The 15,403-nt window shown below is 42.9% G+C and overlaps 1 protein-coding gene across 1 annotated transcript in view; it reads right to left on the bottom strand.

The window, feature by feature from the left end:
- The window catches only part of LOC115463408 (annexin A1-like), a 54,706-nt gene extending 40,120 nt beyond the window's left edge, over positions 1–14,586 (bottom strand). The window contains exons 1-4 of the mRNA XM_030193873.1: positions 14,482–14,586; positions 11,361–11,442; positions 9,108–9,192; positions 4,210–4,304 (exon numbers count right to left, since the gene is read on the bottom strand). Of these exons, the coding sequence (XP_030049733.1) occupies positions 4,210–4,304; positions 9,108–9,192; positions 11,361–11,420 (240 nt within the window). The 5' untranslated portion in view covers positions 11,421–11,442; positions 14,482–14,586. The remainder of the gene's footprint in view (positions 1–4,209; positions 4,305–9,107; positions 9,193–11,360; positions 11,443–14,481) is intronic.
- Between the last annotated feature and the right edge of the window lie 817 nt (positions 14,587–15,403).

Here is a 15,403-nt window from a genome sequence, read left to right as displayed (position 1 = left end):
GCAGCACACTAAAGGGCGCTTTTACTAAGGTGTGCCTAAAAGTGGCCTGTACTAGTGTAGGTGCATATTTTGGATGTGTGCAGGTCAATTTTTCAGCGCGCCTGGATAAAAGGTGCTTTTTTTGTGGCCAAAAATGGATGAGTGGCAGAATGAAAACCAACACGCGTCCATCTTACCGCCACCCATTGACTTAGTTGTAAGAACTCACACGCTAATGGGCAGTAAGCGGTCAGGATGTAAACTGCTGATTACCGCCTGGTAAGCGCCATGTGGTAGAAAATAGAAAATATTTTCTACCGCGTGTTTTGGGCGTGCATCAAAAATGGAATTACCGCCCGGGGCATGCATTAGCTGGACGGTAGTTCCAATTTGGTGCACATTGCACGTGCATAGGCACCTGTGTGCCTTAGTAAAAGTGCCCCTGAGCTCTATTCTACAATGTATGCGCTTATTAGGGGACCTTTTACTATGCTACGGTTAGGGCTATGCTTAGGGCAGGAAAAAAGGGCTTACTGTGGAATGCGCTCAAGTGTTCTGCTGTAATTTTTGCATGTGAGCATGCTTCCCAGGCACTAAAAAATAAACTTTTTAGCGTTAGAGGTGGGTCAGGACTGAAGAGCGTAGGCTTGTTCTGCGCTAATTGATTATCACGGTTACATTGCCACATACTAACCAATTACCACATAGTTAGCACATGGACCCTTATAACTTACAAAATAAGTGTAGTTAAGTGCTCACATGCAAATAAGAAAATTAGCACATGGCCATTAATGCTGTAATTAGAAAAATCAGCCATTTTACTCACGCAGTAAAAATAAGAACATAAGTGCTGCCATACTGGGACAGACCGAAGGTCCATTAAGCCCAGCATCCTGTTTCCAAAGGTGGCCAATCCAGGTCACAAGTACCTGGCAAGATCCCAAAACAGTACAATACATTTTATGTTGATTTTCCTAGAAATAAGCAGTGGATTTTCCCCAAGTCCATTTTAATAATGATTTATGGACTTCTTTTTTAGGAAGCTATTCAAACCTTTTTTAAATCCCACTATGCTAACTGCTTTTACTACATTCTCTGGCAACAAATTCCAGAGTTTAATTACACATTGAGTGAAGAAATATTTTCTTCAATTTGTTAAAAATGTACTAGTTTGTAGCGTCATTGTGTGCCCCCTAGTCCTAGTATTTTTGGAAAGAGTAAACAAGCGTTTCACGTCTACCCGTTCTACTCCACTCATTATTTTATAGACCTTTATCATATCTTCCCTCAGTCATCTTTTCTCCAAGCAGAAGAGCCCTAACTGTTTTTGCCTTTCCTCATAGGGAAGTCGTCCCATCCCTTTTATCATTTTTGTCGCCCTTCTCTGTACCTTTTCTAATTCCACTATATCTTTTTTTTGAGACACGGTGACCAGAATTGCAAACAGTATTCCAGGTGCAGTTGAATTATAATGTCCTCATTTTTGTTTTTCATTCCTTTCCTAATAATACCTAACATTCTATTTTGCTTTCCTAACCACTGCTGCACACTGAGTAGTATGATCAACGATGACACCTAGATCCCTTTCCTGGTCGGTGACTCCTAATGTAGCTATAGTTCATGTTCTTCTTTTCCACATGCATCACTTTGCACTTGCTCATATTAAACACCATCTGCCATTTGGACGCCCAGTCTCCCAGTCTCATAAGGTCCTCTTCCAATTTTTCACAAACCTCTCGCGATTTAACAACTTTGAATAACTTTGTGTCATCAGCAAATGTAATTACCTCACTAGTTACTCCCATCTCTAGATCATTTATAAATATGTTAAAAAGCAGCGGTCCTAGTGCAGACCCCTGGGGAACCCCACTATCTACCCTTCTCCATTGAGAATACTGAACATTTAACCCTACTCTCTGTTTTCTATCTTTTAACCAGTTTTTAATCCACAATAGGACACTACCTCCTACCCAATGACTTTCCACTTTCCGCTGGAGTCTTTCATGAGGTACTTTGTCAAATGCCTTTTGAAAATTTAAATACACAATATCAACCAGCTCACCTTTATCCACAGGGCTTTTTTGAGGGGGTACTTGGGGGTACTGAGTACCGGCACCTTTTTCGATTGCCAAAATTGACCCATGGTCCCTAAGTTTTAATGAAAGAGCTCAGGCTCTACACACCAATTCTGCCTTGCCATAGATTCTGTGACTGGTTGCAGGGGGCCTGGCTATTGTGGGGTGAGTTCCTCAGTAATCACCCCACCCACGAAGAGTGGCCTGGCTTTTGAGTACCGGCACCTTTTTCGTTAGAAAAAAACGCACTGATGCTCTGTAATTTTATTATTTATAATAGTCTCTATCATTCTGCCCAGCATCGATGTCAGGCTCACTGGTCTATAATTTATAAAAATGGCCTTAGTGCACGGGAGTGACACACGTAAGTATGGGCTAAGGCCGCTGTTTACCACAGTTTAATAAAAGGGCCCCTTAGTGCATAATTTCAGGGAGGGCTGGAGATCCGGTGGGTCTCCAGCCCCCCCTATCCCCCAGTAAAGGGTCCCTGGTGGTCCAGTGATCAATCCACCCCCTCCCTACCCCCTTCCCCCCTACCTTGTGGGTTGGAGGAAGGAGGTAGCCTGTCTACCTCCTCTTCCTTTGACGCCCAGCGCACATATATGGTGTGTAGCCCCTACCCAGTGCATCCCAGGATACACTGGGCAGGGCTGGGCTCCGCCATTTTGTGGCGTCGAAGGAAGAGGAGGGAGGCAGGCTACCTCCCTCCTCCAACCCACAAGGTAGGGGGCAGGGGGTAGTGAAGGGGTGCAGATTGATCACTGGACCACCAGGGACCCTTTGCTGGGGGATTGGGGGGGGGGCTGGAGACCCACTGGATCTCCAGCCCTCCCTGAACCTAGGGGAGGAGATCTTCGGGGGGGGGGGGACCAGCCCCCTGTCCTTGGGGGAGTTGTATTGGTCGCCAACTGGGCCACCAGAGACTGTTTGGATATGTTGACGGGAGTTAGGGGGGGGGGCTGGAGACCCACTGGATTTCCAGCCCTCCCTGAACCTAGGGGGGGATTGGCGGGGGGGACCGGCAGTCCAATGGACCTCCAGCCCCCCTGTCCTTGGGGGGGGGGGGGTTGTATTGGTCACCCACTGGGCCACCAGGTACTGTTTGGACATGTTAAGGGGAGTTAGGGGGGTCTGAAGACCCACCAGATCTCCAGCCCTCCCTGAACCTACAGGGGGATCGTCGGGGGGACCGGAGGTCTGCCAGACCTCCAGCTCCCTGTCGCTGGCAGGTTTGCTTTGTTGGGGGGAAATGGACACCTGCCAGCATGCAACTGCATGCTGAACAGGGCTCACCATTCCTTCAGGTAGATCAAACAATAAACAGTATGGGCTGTTAATCCTGCTAAGGTAATCTAATACAACAAAAAATGAAAAACAGCCAAACACAAACTCAAAGGGTCATGTAAAAAAGGAATGCACAGCAATGGCTAACTAGTGGGAAATACCCTCAGAAACCAAGGTATCTACCAAGGTCTGAACACCAGGACACTGGTATTTACATGAGATTTATTGTGCCTGTGATGTTGTCTCTTTCATAGGGTATAATATCCCACCTGTTTACAAACAAGACTGTTCACAATAGAACTAGTAATTCAAAAAAGCATTATCAAAAAGATAAAAGCTTTCCAAGCCAAAGCATAACATAAATAAACTTAGCTTTCTCAAGATTGGCTTGGTAACCCCACATTCAAACTGTTAACTTTCATTTGTTCAACGGGGCCCAAATCGTTTCACCCGCTTCATGGCTTCATCAGGAACCACAGTTTAACATAATCACAGGGGTATAAATTTACAGCTAGCTAGACTTCTCTGGACGCCAGCACTGATCACCATTCCTTCCCAATGATCTGCAAACCCTAATACCAGCTTGGAGCTGGTGTAGGGTTTGCCGTGGCCAGCGACCCAATCTTTGAGGATGAATATGTTTAGCCCTGTTTAGCATGCATTTGCATGCTAGTTGCATTCAGAGCCCTCGAGCGCATTGTTTCACGCACTCGAGGGCTCTGATCATGGGCGGTAGCAAATGCCGGTGCTAGTATGGCGCTAACAGCCTCTAGCGCTGGCGTTTGCTTCTGATCACCCCTTGTAAGAAACCAATGCTACTCTTGTAGGCATAATGCTTCCATTCATTAAATGGAATAAGGCTGGCAGTTACCTTTCCAGTGGCCTGCTGGTATGCTGCTTTGATCTGCTGACGCTGTGCATTGTTTCTTTTTGTTAAGATGTCTATGATGGTGCCTTCATCAACACCTGGAAATAAAAGTCAATAAACACTCTAAACTGACTGCAAAATTTATTGCAAATGCATTAAGGTAGAACTGGTATTAGTAAAAAAACAAGCATAGAAGATGACAGGAAATGAAGACTTCCGGATTTACTCAGTCTGCCCTTGTTATTGATCTGTGGTCTTCCCCTTGCTTCCTCCTGTCACTATAACCCAAGAAGGGGAAGGAGAAGAGAACAGATTGAGCTCTATTTTGTAGAAATATTGATAGCAGTCTTCTGAAAAGTGATTACTTTGTATTAAAAAATAGCAGTAAAAGGTGCCAAAAAGTAAAAAGAGTTTGGCAAGCTAAGGAAGTGTGTTTATGGCACTGAGACCTGGGAAGAATGGAAGGAAGCCATTTTAGAAAGTCTCCTTTTTACTATAAAATAGATTGTTTTGCAAATTTAATTCAAATTTTACATGTGTTTAAACAAACCCTTTAATTTTAATAATTCAAGTCAATGCAAGTGAAAAGAATTATAGTTTTATATTAGACAAAGGTATGAAACACAATTATAAAATTCTGATATAAAAACTACATTTCAATAAAAAAAAAAACTACATTTCAATATGCAGTTTTAAAATAAATAAAATCATGACACTCAAAATTTACAGCCACCATCACAGTTCCCTCTAAGCTTAAAAATGCTGACTGCCATTGGCTGAATATCAGTATGAATATTAACTAAAATGTTTGCTAAACAATTGGTTAAGAAGTATATTAAAAGAAATTCATACTATGATGAGGAGGGAGTAAGTCTTGCTGGTGTTAAGTAATGATCCAGTGAGGTGCACTGCTGAGGTCCGTGGTTGAATTGTATTACATTGGAGGCTGAAGATAAATGGTGGGTATAATTTTTTATCTTCCTTACATCATAAATGACATCACTAATGATGTCACAAACATTATTTTTATAGTGTATAAGTGTTATACAGTTGAATATACCAGTGTATTTGTGCAACACAAGAAAAATACAAATACAATGTTTTACTAAGCTTCACTTTCTATTTAATATTCATAGGTAGACATTGTTATATGACCACTTACACACTCATTGTACAGGCCATACAGGATATTGAACTGCTGTGTTTGCAATGAGCAAATGTTTCCCGTTAGCTGCAATTGTTAAGCGAGCCACCAACGAGAGTAGATTTATCATCCTCTCTTCCCTCACTGGGACCGTTCCCTGATTACAATCATACTCTAACATTGCAGAATCATACATTTACACGCTAATGTTTACTCCTCTTTTTTCATGGAGTAATTGATAGTGGTTTAATGTTGGCATGCAAATGCCGAACCGTGATCTATTTTATAACAAAACCTAAGCACTCAGATGCTATTATAGAATTCACAATCTGCTCTCAGTATTAGAATGCCCAAATTTAGACAATGTTTATAGAAATGCCCCTGAGATGCCCACTGAAAAGGATAATAGAGCTCAATACTCTCTCCTAAGGCTATGCTAAAATTTATTGATGTACTGTAAGTAGAGAGTTTTAGTCATTTAATTTATATAGAGATATGTAAACTAAGGGGCCCTTTTACTAAGGTGCATAGATGCCTATGCACGTCCAATGTGTGGCAATTTGAAACTACCGCCTGGCTACTGCAAGCCTCGAGCGGTATTTCCATTTTTTACATGCGTCCAAATATATTTTTTATTGTCTACCATGCGGCGCTAACCGGGCGGTAATCGGCAGTGTACGCACGCTGATGATTACCGCCCGGTTAATGTATGAGACCTTACTACTAAGTCAATGGGTGTCAGTAAGATTTCAGGGCCAAAATGGATGCGCGCCAATTTTTATTTAGCTGCATGTCCATTTTTGGCCACAAAAGAGGCCTTTTTTGCAAACACGCTGAAAAATGGATTATGTCTGCGTCCAACACATGTGTCTACACCAGCGCAGGCCATTTTTCAGCGCATCTTAGTAAAAGGACCTCTATATTTTTGCATTCTATCATAAATACATGAAGGGCTGTAAAGGGATTTTCTAACCGGCCGATATTCAGCCCACAGGAGGCAGGCTGGCTAAGTCCTGCAATCAGCGCTGAGCCCAGATATTCAATGCAGGAGCGTATCTGCGTGGGGCCACGGGGGCCTGGGCCCCCGCAGATTTCGCCCTGGACCCGCTACTGCCGTCAACCCGCCGTTGTCGTCACCTACTTTTGCTGGCGGGGGACCCCAACCCCCGCCAGACGAGGTCCGCTTCCTCCTGCCACTGCCTTTAAAAATACTCCTGTACGTTGTACGTGCAGGACGTCATACTCACAGAACCAGAGTCTGTGAGTCTGACGTCCTGCACATACAACGTGCTGCGACGTCAGACTCCGAAACTGGATTCAGCAGTTGAACACCACGAGGACAAAGAAGAACTTAAAAGACCTCAGCTCGGCTGGCGGGGGTTGGGGTCCCCCGTCAGCTGAAGGAATATTTTTAAAGGCAGCGGCAGGAGGAAGCGGACCTCGGCTGGCGGGGGTTGGGGTCCCCCGCCACCAAAGGTAGGTGACGGCGGCAGGGGGGGTCGGCAGCGGTGGCGGCGGGGGGGGGGCTATAATATGCCCCCTCACTCTGGCCCTGGCCCCCCCCCTACCACCGCAGTTCAGATATGCCTCTGATTCAATGCCGGACTGTTTCCAGTGACTGGCATTGAATATCCGTTTGTTTGATTTTTTTTTGCCGGCTTAAACCTAACCAGCCAAGTCAATATTCAGGACTGGCTGGTTAAGTTTATAGCAGCCAGAGATAAGACTGCTGTTTAGGCAGTCCTATTTGGCTATTAAACTTAGCCAGCCAAGCGCTGAATATTCACGGCTAGCTGGTTATATCGCGCGATATAGATGATTAGCAGCTATGTGCTAAGCACTAATATTTAGCAGAGATAACTGGCTATCTCTAACTGAATATTAGTGCCTAACCAGCATAGCACTTTTAAGTGGCCAGGAACGGTTCCTGGCCATTTAAAAGTGCCTTACTGGTTCAATAGCGCTGAATATCGGCCGAGAAAAATTTAAAGTATCAACTGCATAAAGGGCAATTTTGTGAGTCCCCTCCCACAACTGTTACCCCTGAGATATCAGGGGCCAACCACATCACCTGAGCAAATGGCTCTAGGGCAAACACAGAATAACAGGGAGATGGGACACCCTTGGTGGGTTCTAGTTCAGAGCTGGAATACTTCTGAGAGAACTCATTTATTCACAGTCTTGCAGTGACTCTTAATTCAGTGCAGTAATTGCTCCTGTAAAGCAGTCACCAAACTGTAAGTGATGGAGCAAGTAGAACAAGAAGGGTCGCTCTATCAAAGGCCTTCTCAGCATTTAAGATCAGAAGGCCACTGCTGTATTATTATGCATAGACAAATGGGATGCAGTTCTAAAACAGGGCACCTCTCAAGTACCCTAATAATGTGAGTAGTGAGCCTATTCTATAAGACATGTCTGTGGCTTGTGTAAATGTTAGCACCTAAATGTGACAATTATTGGCATAACTTATAGCATTCTGAAAACCAGGGACAACCATCTCTAAGGTCGACCTAAATGTTGAGATTTGGGTGTCCTCGACCGTATTATTGAAACGAAAGATGGACACCCATTAATACGGGTTTCCCCGCCCCTTCGCGATGACACCTCAGCAAAACTTGGGCACCCCATTCGATTATGCCCCTCCACGTATGAAGGACAAATGGTGCCAATTTGTGGCCTATATTATGGATTCATAGGTACCTATAGGACTCATTTTCAACGTACATAAATGCCTCAAAATGGTCGCAAAAACGTCCATTTGCCAAAAATATCCAAATTGCAATTTTACAATGGCAGCATTTGGATGTCCTACACTGCAGTTCATCCAAATAGCAAGGAGGTGTGTTGTGGGTGTGTTTTGGGCGGGACCAGGGAGGGCACAAAATTAGGGTGACCAACAGCGATAACTGAATGGGAAGAAATGCTGGTCTAAAAAGAAGGAAGTTTTCATTTAGACCTATTTCAGTCGCATCCAGTGTGCAAAAAGATGCTCTGATTGAGCAGCTGACCACTGGAGGGATTAAGGCATGACTCCTCATTAATCCTCCAGTAGTTGCTGACCCCCTCCCTCTTCCTTGAAAGTGAAACCACAAGGAATACCAGGCTCTATGATAACATCAGGTGCTATAGGCATTCTGAAGGAAGCAAGCCACAAGTCTGAGTAGCCTAGTCCCCCCCCCCCCTTAACTTGTGATCCCTCCAGAAACAGACATATACCTACTATACCTAAATATTTATGACAATTGCAAACCTGAAGACTATTGAGGTGGTGTACAGTAGGTATTTCCCTGTTCCTAGGGACATTTTCTGGCTGTCTCTAGTGACCCTCCACAAAGATGCAGCTTAAAGGGAATCATTTTGATTACACAAGACCCAACCGTGTTGTCTGGTCACCAGAGACTAACTGGTTAACTCTTTGCTGTGTTCCACATACACACAGGTGATCAACACACTGTTCTTTCTCCTGATCTTGGCTGTTGTGCCCGTCTCCCCCCCTACCCCCCCCCCCCACACACACTTTAGCGGCTCCCATGTTCAACCATGAATGTTGACTCATTATCTCCCCCCCCCCCCTTGTGGTGCTGTTGAAGCCCTCACTCAGGTACTACCAGTACAGTAACCCTTAGTGCAATTAATGTAGTATGATACAATATTTCAGGCTATCATAATCAAATTATTTTAATAATCAGTTGTCTAGCTATTGCATGTATTTGCTCATCTATTGTAGCACTACTTGCTTTTAGTCTTACTGCAATACCTTTAGCTTTGATGGCCTTGTCCAGAGCGGCAGCATCGGCAGAAGCATTGAAGCCTGGGAATGCTTTAATAGATCCAGCATGTGCCTATAAAGCAAAAGACAGTTTCTTCTTTTCAAAGAGCTTTTTAAAGAAGAGCTGTGTCTTTTAGAAACACAAAATCCATCCAAAAAAAGATGCCAAGATGGCTGCTGATTGAATCAGACGCGAGTGTGAGCTCCTGTGATCTTTGACCTTGACTATGCCTAAGAGGCAAGGTTGACCCGCTGCCATGTCCTCTCAGCGGCGGAGCCCTGTGGCTCAATCCGGCTGCATTGAACCTTTTATCCAGCGAGCCCCAATTCCAGTGGCGTCAGTGAGCAGTCCACTAGCTCAGCCAGGAGCTGATGGAGGCCCCTGGCAGAACTCTGGGCTAGAGGTTACCCTCAGCCCTGACGTTAGAGCTCCTCCCCCACAGCCGAGCCGAAGCAGCTCCCCAATGGCGGTGTCCCTAGCCCTGCATATGGAAGGAAAGTCAAGGCTAGTGCGACAAGAGGCAGAATGTGATCTGCGTGGAGCAGAGGGGAGTTTAGGATTTCAAACTCCTCAAATAAGATCTGAAACGACGATTACAGCACCGGGGGACATAGAACTGCAAGTACAAGTATAACTACTTTGGGAGAATTTCCTACACAGGGTTCGGAGGTAACGGACACCCAATTTTCGGTTTCTTTTGTTAGAACAGTGGCGTAGCCAAGGGTGAGCCCGACTTTGGGTTCAGGCCCACCCAGTAGCAGCACACCTATGATGCCCCACCAGCTGAAAACTCCCAACAATTGTTCCTGCTGCATACCTTGTAAATAGCAGATCTTCGCCTGTAGCAAGCAGCGACTGATACATACTGCTTGCACCGGCCCCACAGCCTTCCCTCTGACGTATTCCTGCCTATGTGGAAATAGGAAGTTGCATCAGTGGGAAGGCTGTGGGGCCAACATGCACAGTGTGTATTAGTTGCTGCTCGCTGCCAGTGAAAATCTGCTATGTAAAAGATATGCAAGAGAGGGGGGATGTTTGAGAGACCATATGGCATGCAGGTGAGAGAAGGAGAGACCAAATCACTTGTGGAATGGGGCGGGATTCTTCTGCCCACCCATCTTGGGCCCAGGCCTACCAAAAATTGGGTGTCTGGCTATGCCCCTGCCTCAGAAATCACTTTAGATAATTTATGGTGCTTGATAGCTGACCTGGGCAAAACATTATGTCCTCAGGTACAGAAAATAAGCCAAGATATGACTGTTTTGGAAGTAAAAACTAAAGAAACAGAAGAAGGTTTAAAATCTTTGACCTTAAATGTTCAATCACAAGAGAAAAACCTCAAGCATATGCAATTGCTTCAAAGTAGTATGCTGAAAGATTTAACTAACCTGAGGAGGAAAACAGAATTTCTTGAAAATTACTCAAGAAGTAATAACTTGCGATTTTTGAATTTCCCTCAACAATTTGCTGTTTCCCCTCGTGAAATGTTAAAGAATTATATTAAAGAAATACTAGAGGTTCCGGAAGAGAGTATCCCTCCCTTCACACAAGTGTATTACTTTCCTGTTAAAAAAGATAGTAACCAACAAACTCAAGCAAATCAGTCATTAGATGTATCTGTACTTCTAGAATCTTCAGATACAGAACAAGTCACAGCAGCAACTTTGTTGGCTACAGTGACGTTGGCTCCTAATAAAAACTGGATAATGAAGACCTTTAAAGGTCTAAAAATTCAAATATTCCCGGACATATCAAGAGATACCCAGAAAAGACGGCAACAATTCCTCCAGATGAAAACTGAAGTGCTTCAGATGGGAGCTACTTTTTTCCTAAGATACCCCTTCAAATGCGTGGTTAAATACCAGTCTTTTAAATATGTTTATTACGAACCCTCTCAGCTTGCTGCTTTCATAACATCAAAAGCTTTAGTTAATGTAATGAGGAATTGGTTCACGTCTGATTACAAATGTGTTTAAAAATTTCCTAAATCTCCACTGTTTAGGAATCTTGGACTCTCTTATTGTGGACTTGAGATTGGTTAGAGATAATAGAGTTTATTCTTTTCTTTCCCCTTTTTTTCCCAGTTTAATTTTCTAAGATAACCAATCTTTTCTGTACAAGTAATGCAATGTCTTGTATAAAAATAGAAATGCTTCTAATGATAAAAAAAAAAAAAAAAGAAACACAAAATCCATCTTAATTTTGCTGTTTCATGCAATTGGATGTGGTATAGCACTTACTACAGAGCTGTGTTGCTTTTCAGGGTACAGGCTCCTGAGAATTTCTTGAACAATCGACATTGTTCTTTGTTACTTCAAATTTCTAAAAGACAGACATACCAATATTATTTGAAAACTATTATCAAACCATATTTTCCAAATTACAAGCAAAGAATTTGGCCACCAGAAGGAATATCTAACGCCGCTATACTAAATTCCCTAACCCCCAAGATAATCACAGTTTTACTACAAATTAAATTATTCTTTTAAAAAATCATGGTGCACAAGCAATATTAAAAGTTGTCTCTTAATCCTGAGTACCATGTCCCTGATATTCAGTGTCACTTATCAGGTTTGGATCATCCTCTATCCAGAGAAGTGCCTCTCACCAGGTGCGTAGACAAATTTTCAGTGTAATCATCTAGAGTCAAGATGGAGGCAGAGGTTATCCAGGTATGGATGACATTCAGCTGTCCTAACTGCCCAGCTAGTTATCAAGGCAGCTGCATTGAATATCAGTTGACCCTGAATAATTTTCAGCAGCCTCTCTACCTCTGGACTTTCAGCACCAATATCCAGGTATTGTCCTGCACTGAATATACTACTACTACTACTTAACACTTCTAAAGCGCTACTAGGGTTACGCAGAGCTGTACAGTTTAACAAAGAAGGACAGTCCCTGCTCATAGGAGCTTACAATCTAATGGACAAAATGTGCATACAATCAAATTGGGGCAGTCTAGATTTCCTGAATAGAGGTAGAATGGTTAGGTGCCGAAGGCGACATTGAAGAGGTGGGCTTTGAGCAAGGATTTGAAGACGAACAGGGAGGGTGCTTGGCGTATGGGCTCAGGAAGTTTATTCCAAACATAGGGAGAGGTGGGGCAGAAAGGGCGGAGCCTGGAATTGGCGGTAGTGGAGAAGGGTACAGAGAGGAGGGATTTGTCCTGTCCTGTGAGTGGAGGTTATGGGTAGGAGTGTAAGGGGAGATAAGGGTAGAGAGGTAATGAGGGGTATAGATTTAAAGGCCACAGTCAGTGTTTGAGTCCAACACTGACCACTGTGTTTAAATGTCAGGGAGTAAGTTTGTTTTTTTTTTCTTACAAGCAAGAGCTGCATGAATATTTCAAAGATACACTAATCTCATTCATATAGCTCAATTACCTCTAAAATGTACACAACCCACATTTTTTTCAAAAGCAACTGTAATTTTACTTTAGTCAGCTATTTTTAGACAAGGCAAATCAAATACTAGGGATTGAAAAAGCAGGCTCCAGATAAAAAGCATTTCCAGTGACGCATCTTAAAAGATGGGCACAAATCCAGTCCTAACATTTGAGTCTTTTCAGGTCTTAACAACTCACATACATATTTTCCTAGGGTGCAGCAAATGTCTACAAGCCACGGTGGTCACTGGATAAACTGCTTGAACAAACACAACACAATTACTTCTCACTTTTTAGGTTTCTACGGTTCAGGGTGAGGAGGCTTTTTCCCTTACTGCTATTTCTTTTTAGTTTATCCTTTTCACGTTATCACATGTAAATGTTCACCATGATTCTTTAAACAACGTAGATACTAGAACTGTTGAAATAAGGGTCAACAAAGAGGTTTTAGGTGGTACTTTTTATTAGACTAACTTAATACAGCTGTGGCCAGCTACCAGAGGTATCCTTGTTTCATTGGGTCAATAGGAAACAGTGCAGGTACAATCCGCACAGCATTTAAATAGTACGAACTCCAGGAGCGGGGGGATCTTTGATCATATGAATATACCATTACAGCACAGTAAAGAGGGGAGGGGGCTGATAGAGGGGATGGAGACAGTGGAATTTTACAATACGTAAGATGGTCAGTATCCTTATTAAGTTATTTTATGTTTGTTTCAAAGTATGTGATTGTCTCCATTTCAAATGTTTTGGTTTCTTGCCAGCTCCTAAAATCCATTTTAAGTATCCTAATTGTGAAGTCATTAAAGGAGTGGTCTTCAGATCTGAGGGTACTTTTTCTACATATCCAAAGTTGACTACCACAGCCATTATAACACTGTACTAGAATGGAAAACCTGAATGGATATGTGCATATGCATTCCTGAAAGCATTCACAAGTACTACAATCTCTTTTATTGTCCATGCAGATCAATTAATTAGGTAATCATCTCATGTGAAATTTGAACATATCATCTATGAAGCTTTGGATGCAAAGTTCTTAATCAGTGAGTTGATTGACATCTCCATGTAAGAGCAGGAAGGAGAATTTCAACAACAACGAAAGAGTATTTGTAATTTCCCTATGCAGATTAAAGATTACAAACGTGACCAGGTTCTAGTCCTGCTATATGCAATAATATAGGTTATAATAAAAGGGAAGGGAAACACATCTGTTGCATTTACAAATATAATCCTATATTTATATATTAAAAAAAATACTCGTCATCCCTGAGACTCCAAGCCAAGAAAAACAAATATATTTTAGTCTAAGATCTTGTAAAATGTTACTTTGCAAGAAACCATGTGTAGCATTTCTTTTCTATTACTAGGCTGTGGGAGTCCATTCCATTGTTGTTGTTGTGGGGGGGGGGGGGGGTTAGTCCTCCTGCTTTGATAATGGTTGTCATATAGTGCCCCGGGGAGAGGGGGAGGGGTGTTGGGTGGCAAGGTTTTAATCCACCATATTATATAGATTCTCTCTATTTCAGTCAAAAAGGTCAAGTAGGGTCCATTTGTAGCTCACGGTTCAGACACTAATCTTGTTCGAAAGAAGGCTGGGAGAGATACTCAACTTTTGTATCAGCTTGAACAGTATTAGACTCTCATTATCAGAAAGTAAACTCTTTGATTAGCACTGTAGTGCAATACAGAAAATGCATTTATGAGGCTACTAATCCCTAAGCGTGACCTCTGGACAAACCTCAAGCACTCCCAGGTAACCAGATGCAGTCTCTATGTGCAAGCTGTCCATGGTCTTGCTGCTTTCGGATGGTCTGCACAGCTTTCATGAAGAAGTCACACCTACATTGTTCCAGACACACAAACCTGTGTCTTTCCCAACCCACAAATAACCCGTAAAGGACTATAAATAGTCGGCACAGAAAGAAAGTATGTCAGCTATAAAGAATTAAAATAAACAGAAAATAACTTACCTCTTCCCTTAGACAACTTAGAATGTGCCTTCACTGGAAGCTGCAAACTAGCAAAACAAGCTTTAGGGCTGACAATTTTTAAAAAGTCGCAGCAGAGCCACACCTAGCAATGAAAGATTATTTCCCCTGTCAGTGATTGGCTGCCCCTCCTCTGTCAGCAGATTCAATCAATGACCCATATCAGAGAACAAAGAGGCATTATTATATTTCACATAAGGCTGTTCATTGCAACAAAAACAAGATTTAAAAAATTGAGGACACAAATTAGACATTTAGTACATAAGTACATAAACACCGCCATACTGGGAAACACCAAGGGTCCATCAAGCCCAGCATCCTGTCTCTGACAGTGGCCAATCCAGGCTTCAAAAATCCGGCAACCTCCCCCCCCCCCCCAAAAAAAAAAAAAAAAAAAAATTAATAATGTTCAATGGACTTTTCCCTCAGGAATCTGTCCAAATCCCTTTTAAATTCTGTAAGGTCAGCTGCTGTCACTACATTCTCCGGCAATGAGTTCCAGAGTCTAAGTACACGCTGAGTAAAGAAAACCTTTCTACGCTTTGTTTTAAATCTACCATATGCTAGCTTCATCTTGTGTCCCCTGGTTTTGTTGTTGTTGTTTGAAAGTGTAAATGCTCTAATCCGCTCATTATCTTGTAGACTTCTATCATATCACCCCTCAGCCGCCTTTTCTCCAAGCTGAAGAGTCATAACCTTCTCTGCCTTTCCTTATTTTAAAATGTATAACCTGCTCTATCTTGAGAGTGTGTGTGTGTGTGAATGGGATACTTCAGTGAAGAGTAGGTTGGAGATAGGGGCTGTGGATAGTGAGGTGGGAGTGACGAGGCATCCATCAATATTTAGACAGTGGTGGTGAGCATATTTTTAAATGCTGACCGCTGTGGACAAAATTAGGCCACAC

This window comes from Microcaecilia unicolor, chromosome 2, assembly GCF_901765095.1.
Source record: "Microcaecilia unicolor chromosome 2, aMicUni1.1, whole genome shotgun sequence".
Taxonomy (NCBI): Eukaryota; Metazoa; Chordata; class Amphibia; order Gymnophiona; family Siphonopidae; genus Microcaecilia; species Microcaecilia unicolor.
The sequence above is the reverse complement of the archived record's forward strand: the minus strand, read 5'-3'. Positions and strand labels throughout refer to the sequence as shown.